This window comes from Gossypium hirsutum, chromosome A11, assembly GCF_007990345.1.
Source record: "Gossypium hirsutum isolate 1008001.06 chromosome A11, Gossypium_hirsutum_v2.1, whole genome shotgun sequence".
Taxonomy (NCBI): Eukaryota; Viridiplantae; Streptophyta; class Magnoliopsida; order Malvales; family Malvaceae; genus Gossypium; species Gossypium hirsutum.
Window position 1 is genome coordinate 112,493,387 of NC_053434.1, and position 8,286 is coordinate 112,501,672.

The following is an 8,286-nucleotide window of genomic DNA, read 5'->3' on the forward strand; positions in this document are numbered from 1 at the left end:
GGGTTATTTTATTCAAATGATTCAAAATCTCTATTAGTCGGTTATGCTGATGCTAGATACTTATCGGATCTACATGAAGGTCGATCTCAAACAGGATATTTATTTATATGTGGGAGTATTATTATATCATGGCGTTCAACAAAGCAAACATTAGCTGCTGCTTCTTCAAATCATGCAAAAATAATTGCAATGCATGAGGCAAGTCGAGAGTGTGTTTGGCTAAAGTTATTGACCCAACATATCCAGAAGATATGTAATTTGCCTTTACAAGAAAAGATGCCAACTATCTTATATGAAGATAATGCAATATGTATAGCTCAATTGAAGGGTGGTTATATCAAATGTGACAGAACGAAACATATTTCACCAAAACTATTCTTCACTCATGATATTGAGAAAAGATTTGATATAAATGTTCAAAAAATTCGTTCTAGTGAGAATTTAGCAGATCTTTTTACTAAGGCATTGCCAACTTCAACATTTGAAAGACTGCTACACAAGATTGGAATGGGCCCACTCAAAGATGTAATGTTGCCATCAGGGGGAGTCTAAAACAAGTTGTACTCTTTTCCTTTAACCAAGATTTTGTCTCATTGGGTTTTCCTGGTAAAGATTTTTAACGAGGCAGCATGTAATAGAAGATTGTGTACTCTTTTTCCTTTATTAGGTTTTTTATCTCACAGGGTTTTTCCTAATAAGGTTTTAACGAGGCATGTTATCTACCAATGGACATCTAAGGGAGAGTGTTATGAATATCTTATTTAGTGGATGTCAATCATGATAAATATAAAGTTTTGATGTACTTTAAATTCTAGTAATTATTAGAATTATATTTCTACTTCTTTTATACTTTTTATGCCTGTAAATAGAGACTCTGATGAAGCATTGTAATTATCCCTTCTTTGTTCTTTATTCTCTTTATCTTTCTTTATTTTATAACAAATTTTAAATTTTTAATTGATTAGGTTAATGGTAGTCTGGCCCGAGTATTAACTGTACCGACCGTTTAAACACTCTTACCCAACTGTTCAATTTTCTTCTTTTTTGGTCACTGATCATTAAATGGTTGATGGAAAGATGATTTGAGAGCTTTTAAAATTGGCATAATAGCAACTTTAATCCTCAGTAATTATACATTGTGTCAATTTAGTTTTGATTCAAAAAAAAATTTAACCTTCATTGTTGTAATTTGGTCTCTCTCTTTTTTCCTTTCAATTTTACTTTTCTTTGAGATCATTTCACCTAAAAAGCTAAAAAAACATATCTATCAACTAAATTAATTAAAAATATATACCAAAAAATGGAAACACTCAAAAATCTAAGATAATAAGTTTGTATCTTTTCTTATTATTTTGAAATCAACACTCAACGTCACAAATTAATGTAAAATTGTAAAAAAAAAAGAGTAAATTACACCATGTATAAATGTTAAGGTTAATTTTTTTAGAATCAAGACTAAATTGACACAATTTATAAATGTTGAGGGTTAAAGTTACTATCATGCTATTTTTAAAACCTATCAAGTTATCTTTTCATTGGTAATTTAATGAATAATGACTAGAAAGGAAAATTTTGAATAGTTGGGTGACCAAAAAAAATTCAAATAGATAAGTGACCATTTAGTAACTTTTCATAGTTAGGAATGAAAAAAATATTAATAATTAAGTGATTGCAAGTGTAATTTACCCAAAATATTAATAATATCCTAAGTTCATAGTTAATTATGGAAAAATAAAATAATAGGCAAAGTGAAAGAAATAGTGATGATATCTTATTAGGGAATAACTTACATTATGATCCCAAAAATTAAGATTTTTAGGCATCAATAAATTGTTGTAACATCTTCAAATTTTAAAGACATAAAATTATTATTATACATTCATCCGTAGATAAATTATTTGATGAACCATTCTTACCACATTATTCATGGTCTCATTTTAATTATTTAATAACATTTCAACAAATTCTTTTCCATGTCATTAACATATAATTCTGGTAAATTTTTACCTTGAATTCTAAACCCTAAATTCTGAATCTAAAATCTTAAATCATAAACCCCAAACTCAAAACACAGAAACCCCAAACTCAAACCATTAAACCTTGAAATCGAACCCCAAATTCGTAATCCCAAACCTTTAAACCTTGAACATTGAACATTAAACCTTAAACCCGAACCTGAATCTTAAATTTTAAATCTTAAACTAAACCTTGAACCACGAGGTTCGAGGTCCAATGTTTAAGATTTAGGGTTCTAAGTTCGACGGTAAAATAATATTACTAAAATTATGTGTCAATTTCATGAAAAAAATTACACAAATTATTAATTTTTTAAAAATTGGTTACACAAAAATAAAAAATGTTACCGTAGGAAAAAAATATAAAAATTAAAATTTATAAAAGAAGAAAATATATTTATTTATAATTTTAAAAAGTAATTTAATTAAAATTAAATTAAGTTAGAAAAGAATATTGTATAATAATATTTTATTATTTTTAAAATTTAATGAAATTGCATTATTCTATTTATGCATAAAAACTATATAACTTTGTCTCCATTCAGAACACATGGAAGCAAGTAAGCACCTCGAACATGTTCCTCAGCCTACGATCGTCGATAAACAAAGGTTACCGTCAGCACACTTACCCAGAGACAAAATTCCCAAAAAGCTTATAAAAATAAAATAAATTCAGACATGATATTATTCAACTATAATTATTGTTCTTCCTTTCTTCTTGACTAGTTTTCCTTGCAATCATCATCTTATCATCCTGGAAGTGATTGGGTGCTCCAAGCTCTCTATTAAGGAAAAAGAATGGCTGAAATCAAGGTAGACCCTGTTGACAACCATACTATGGTCATCCCCGAGACTGAAATCTCAGCTCAAAAGCCTCGTAGAACTCTGCGAGTTGCCTCACTGGACATTTTCAGAGGCCTTACTGTAGCGGTACACTTCATTTTTTTTATTACATTAAAAAAAAAGGTAAGGCCTTTCTTTTAACTGAAGATTTGTGGTTTTGTAGCTGATGATTCTAGTAGATGATGCTGGAGGAGAGTGGCCTATGATTGGCCATGCACCATGGCATAGCTGCAACCTTGCTGATTTTGTTATGCCCTTCTTTCTTTTCATTGTTGGCATGGCCATTCCTCTTGCTCTTAAGGTAGGTTTGGTCTTACCTACAGCAATTCAATGCCTTCTTTTTTTTCTTCCTTTGAGAGACTTAATAATTATTGCAGATGTGATAGTCTTCAAATTAATTATGGTAATAATACCTTTTGTAGAGAATACCAAGTAAAGGCAAAGCTGTCAAGAAGGTGGTTTTCAGAACTCTAAAGCTCCTCTTTTGGGGTCTGTTATTACAAGGTTGGATTTTTTTTTGTTTGAATTTGTGATAGAGACTTTGGGGTTCATTTCCTGTTTTCTTAGGGTATTCACATTCATGGTGTACTATCTATCTATCTATCACATTTTTCTGGGAATCATCTAACAAATGAAAAGAAGGTTTTTGGTGGTATAATTCACTTTATTGGGTTAACAAATTTAGCTTATATTAAGCATATAATATTGCTGCAATCATTATTTCAAATTGAGAAGCTCTTCTATCTTAATACAATTATGCAAATTCTGTTTGTCCTTGCATCATGTAGGAGGGTTTTCGCATGCTCCTGACAAGCTAACATACGGTGTTGATATGCAAATGATAAGGTTTTGTGGCATTTTGCAGGTACATATGTTTCTGATTTTTATTGCACAATTTAGTACACTTCAAGAATGGCTTTAGGGAGAAATAATTCATTTTTACCTTATTGTAGAGAATTGCTTTTGCATATTTGGTAGTGGCACTTGCTGAGATTTTTCTGAAAGATGCACAATCCAATGATATTGCAGCTGGCTATTGCTCTGTGTTTAGGTTATATTGTTGGCATTGGTGAGTAATTAAGTTCCCATTTATGATCATATTTCTACTGTCAGAACGAATACTAGCTAATTCTCGGTTTCTTAAAATCTGCAGGCTGTTAGGTGCATGCATACTTATACTGTACTTGGCCATGCTTTACGGGACATATGTTCCAGACTGGCAGTTCGCTGTCCATGATAAGGAGAGTGCTGATTATGGGAGGGTTTTCACAGTAAGCCTCGGTTGCCATTAATCTCCTGGTTGGGGCATTCATGCCAAAGGAATTAAAAAACTTATCTGTAGTTACTAAGATTTTGTGTTCCATTTTAGGTAGACTGCAATGTGAGAGGAAAACTCAATCCTCCTTGCAATGCAGTGGGATATATTGACAGGGAAATTTTGGGGATCAATCACATGTACCTAAAACCTGCATGGAGAAGAGCTAAGGTGTGGTTTCTAGATTGAGATCACTAAAATACTTTACAGTGAATAACACAGTTGCAGATCTGAAATCTTTCCTACACTGTTGCAGGCTTGCACCGTGAATTCCCCTTACGAGGGGCCATTCATAAATGATGCTCCATCATGGTGTCATGCACCTTTTGAACCTGAAGGAATTCTAAGGTCCGTTAGTTCAGTATGAATTTTGGGTAGTATTGTTTGTCATCAATATCGTCAACCTAATTAAATCATTCCATATGCTAATTGAAGTTCAATATCTGCTGTGCTGTCTACAATCATTGGAGTTCATTTTGGACATGTGCTTGTACATTTGAAGGTTAGTGTATCGATGCATGGTCCTTGGGTTTCAATTCCAGGGTCTTCGATGAAATTTTTTATTGCAGGGTCATTCCGAAAGACTGAAGCAATGGATCATGATGGGATTTGCTCTCCTCATTCTAGGAATTATTCTGCATTTTACTAATGGTGAGAAACAAGCATCAGACCTCTGTTAAAAAACCTATAAATATTTCATCTATTCATTTATTATTTATTTTTGGATTACAGCAATTCCTTTGAATAAACAGCTATATACATTTAGCTATGTTTGTGTTACATCTGGAGCAGCAGCACTTGTTTTCTCAGCCATATATATTCTGGTACGACTATATCCGTCAGTATTGTAACTTATGGTGATGATATGAAGTAATAAAAAATTTTGGATGGGCAGGTTGATATATGGGGTTTGAAGTACATGTTTGTGCCATTAAAATGGATTGGCATGAATGCAATGCTGGTTTATGTGATGGCAGCTGAAGGGATTTTTGCAGGCTTCATAAATGGATGGTATTATGAGGATCCACATAATACATTGGTGGGGTTCTCTTTGGAATTGAATCATCTTTGATCCTTTTTTTTTTCTTCCATTTTCCCTACTGTTTTTGCTTTCTAATTTTACCAATGGCAACGTGAATGGCAGGTTTATTGGATTGAAAAGCACATATTCATAGGGGTTTGGAATTCAAGAAGGGTAGGGATCCTATTATATGTTCTATTTGCAGAGATCATCTTCTGGGCTATCATTGCTGGCATTTTGCATCGATTTGGAATTTATTGGAAGCTTTGACAGTTCCCTATCTTATTAGGAAAATTATTTGATATGGTAAAATTTTAAACTGTAAAAATATTAAAAGATTATATTATAAGAGTTAAAATATTTCCGAAGATACTGTATCAAGTATTAAAATCTTATGTAATCATGTTAGGCTTTTGTTTTCAATTTTCCCTTTTATTTACACTACATTTTGTTTAAATTATTAAATCAAAATCAACCCAAAGATTGTATTTAGAAGACTCCTTTGAGGATAAGCTCTTCCATACTACGAGTATGGTGCTATCTATTATATAGATAATAATATATTCCACCCACTGGGAACTAGAAAGAGAAAAAAACCCAAGTCTAGACCACTGGTCAATGGAATAAAGGAAAGTCGGCATCTTGCTAGTTGCCCCCCACTTGAAAAGACCCCCCCAAAAGGAGGATTACAACTTGGACACAGCAACCAGCATAGATACCACTTGCCGTTCCAAAACACACCCATCCAACAAATCAAAAGGCATAACATTTTGGAAAACAGTAAATTTTATTCCTCAAGCATATCCTTTAACCAATAGTACATAACCATTAAAAACCATACATTATAAATATGACCTAAAAGAGATAAAAAAGACTAAAATAGATAGTTAAGAACTCCTTATATCTAGAATTAAAACTAAGTTTTTAGGTATAACAAAGCCGGTCCGGTATCGGGTGAAGACTCCATTTAGCACTTGATTTCCTTCAAGCCATAGGCAAAGTAGAGGAAGGTTGGATCGGTGGCACCGTCCTTGTAGTATGCAAACACTAGGCTACCATCATCATGCATGCTCTCACCCACAAAACTGCAAACATCATCAACAACATTGAACTCGAATGATAAGAAACAATGGTTTGATTCTAAAATTCGATTTTAAAATACACAAGTTGCTTACAATTGGAGATCTTTAAGCTTCGACATCAAAAATTTAGTAGCCCCCTCGATGTTCTTCTTGAAAGACTCTTGCTTTTCAGGCTCTAATTTGGGTGTCAAGTTCTTGATGTACCTCTTCATGAAGGTCACAAACTGCTTCTTGTCAAAAGCAGGTTGCTCCTGTAAATCGAAATAATAGTATATAGATTAGATATTGAAAACTTCCAAGTTATAATCGTGAAAAAAAAAGAAGAGAGAATTACAGCTAATTTTACCTGAAGTCTGAAAGTGTCGACGATGTCCACAACCTTGACGGCTTGATCGTCAACACCTTCATCATCATCAGCACCTTCTGCAGAAGGGTTCGCCCCAATATCTACATTGACAGCTCCTTGAACAACCCACTAAAAAATCAAATAAAACCAGATCATTTAAAACTATTGTTTCCTTGAAACCCACTTAAGGGCTATGTTGCTAGGACCTTGTTGCCCGTGCCCGACCTTCAAAGATCCTCCAAATACATGAAAAAACTTACACTAAAATCGGAGTAACATAAAGTACAAGAAAAACACAACACAAAACTGTGAGTTGATAACAATTAAAGATTCTAACCTTTCCCTCGACTTCCCATAGCATTCCATTCTCGATTTCTTTGTATGGGAAAGAGTCCGAGAGGAGCTCATCACCTGAAAATCATCAAGAAGAATCTCAAGTTAAAAATCATGAAATTCTAACAATATTGTTTAAATTGAACAAAAACCAATAGGAAAAGCAACAAATTACATTTAACTCAATACTCCAAATTCAATATATTTTCTTCTAATTTAGGGAAACAAAAAAAAAGTAACCCAGAAAAAGGAATTTCCCAGAAAGCATTGAAAAAATTGAACTAAACCCAGAAAAGGAATTACCCAAAAAACAGTTAAAATCCAAAGCAAAAGAAGAAACAGTAAGCACATAAGCAAAAAGAAAGATCGAAGAATACAAAAACAGAAGGAAAAAAGTTACCTGTGAGAAGATCCTGATAAACCAACATATTCGCTGAAGATTAATTTAATTAGTAACCCTTGTGTCTTTTTGGCCTTAAATTTCGATTTGGAGATTCATTAAAGAGAGAAATCGAGAGAGTACAATGGGGGAAGTTATACGGCAGCGAGAATTTATAGAGAGGGGGATGAGCGATTAGGGGTAATGAGATTACTAAAATAGACATCAAATATTATAATATTATCATTGAGTCCTGTTTAGAGTTTCAACGATGACGATAATTTAGGGCCACGTGAGTCAAACTCAGACACATATAAAACGTTCAGTAGTTAGAAAATAACTCCAACTCAATTACTCTCAATCTAAACTCTTCCTCTTATATTTTCTCACAATTTCAAGTCGGTAGTGCTTTTTCTTTTTTGGTCTAATTCAATTTTGATGATATAAAATTGAATTAAATTATAAAAAATATTTTAATTTATATTAATTAAAATATAAATTTTATTTTATTAAGTTGATGTCACGATTAATCAGTTCATTACTTCAATTATGAAATTATAAAAATATATTTTCTTTTAAAGTATACTTAATATTATTATGATATTCTTTTATTTTTCATATTTTTATATAATCTTTAAATAAAATTGCTAAATTCTTTTTTGTCTAATGGCAAGAATAGTATGCTTTAGGCATATCAAAACTTGGTTCGATCCCAAATAATCTTATTCTCCTATCCTAATTTAAAAAACGAAACCATTATATGAACTTGCTTAGTTACTATTTTTTTGTAAAATTTTTTAAGAATTGAAATTAAATTGACAAAATGTCTTGAGGAGAATCGATTCTTTATTGAGAGAAATCTTTTAAAGTGTGGTACTCTAGAGCGCCGACTAATTTGTGAACAAACAAAAATTCGAGGCTAAAACTGAGCATTGACATTCTGGAGACAATA

The 8,286-nt window shown here is 32.2% G+C and overlaps 2 protein-coding genes across 4 annotated transcripts; one reads left to right on the plus strand and one right to left on the minus strand.

Moving 5' to 3' along the window:
- The first annotated feature begins 2,545 nt into the window (after positions 1 to 2,545).
- LOC121209344 (heparan-alpha-glucosaminide N-acetyltransferase) lies at positions 2,546 to 5,617 on the plus strand. 3 transcript variants are annotated; one of them, XM_041079882.1, is made up of 14 exons: positions 2,546 to 2,624; positions 2,742 to 2,945; positions 3,022 to 3,159; positions 3,281 to 3,362; positions 3,647 to 3,723; positions 3,812 to 3,927; positions 4,012 to 4,129; positions 4,228 to 4,344; positions 4,430 to 4,521; positions 4,609 to 4,675; positions 4,743 to 4,824; positions 4,906 to 4,997; positions 5,069 to 5,212; positions 5,318 to 5,617. In XM_041079882.1, the coding sequence occupies exons 2-14, from the start codon at positions 2,814 to 2,816 to the stop codon at positions 5,462 to 5,464; spliced, it is 1,404 nt and encodes a 467-aa protein (XP_040935816.1). In that variant the 5' UTR covers positions 2,546 to 2,624; positions 2,742 to 2,813; the 3' UTR covers positions 5,465 to 5,617. The 3 variants fall into 3 exon arrangements, with proteins under 3 accessions (XP_040935816.1, XP_040935815.1, XP_040935817.1); XM_041079881.1 differs by having other exon boundaries at positions 2,564 to 2,945; XM_041079883.1 differs by lacking the exon at positions 4,743 to 4,824 and having other exon boundaries at positions 2,564 to 2,945; positions 4,926 to 4,997.
- A 345-nt stretch (positions 5,618 to 5,962) lies between these two features.
- Positions 5,963 to 7,683, minus strand: LOC107927290 (translationally-controlled tumor protein homolog). The gene is made up of 5 exons (XM_016858355.2): positions 7,356 to 7,683; positions 6,960 to 7,033; positions 6,623 to 6,751; positions 6,370 to 6,527; positions 5,963 to 6,279 (listed from the first exon to the last, which is right to left on the minus strand). The coding sequence occupies exons 1-5, from the start codon at positions 7,381 to 7,383 to the stop codon at positions 6,162 to 6,164; spliced, it is 507 nt and encodes a 168-aa protein (XP_016713844.2). The 5' UTR covers positions 7,384 to 7,683; the 3' UTR covers positions 5,963 to 6,161.
- Positions 7,684 to 8,286: the final 603 nt, after the last annotated feature.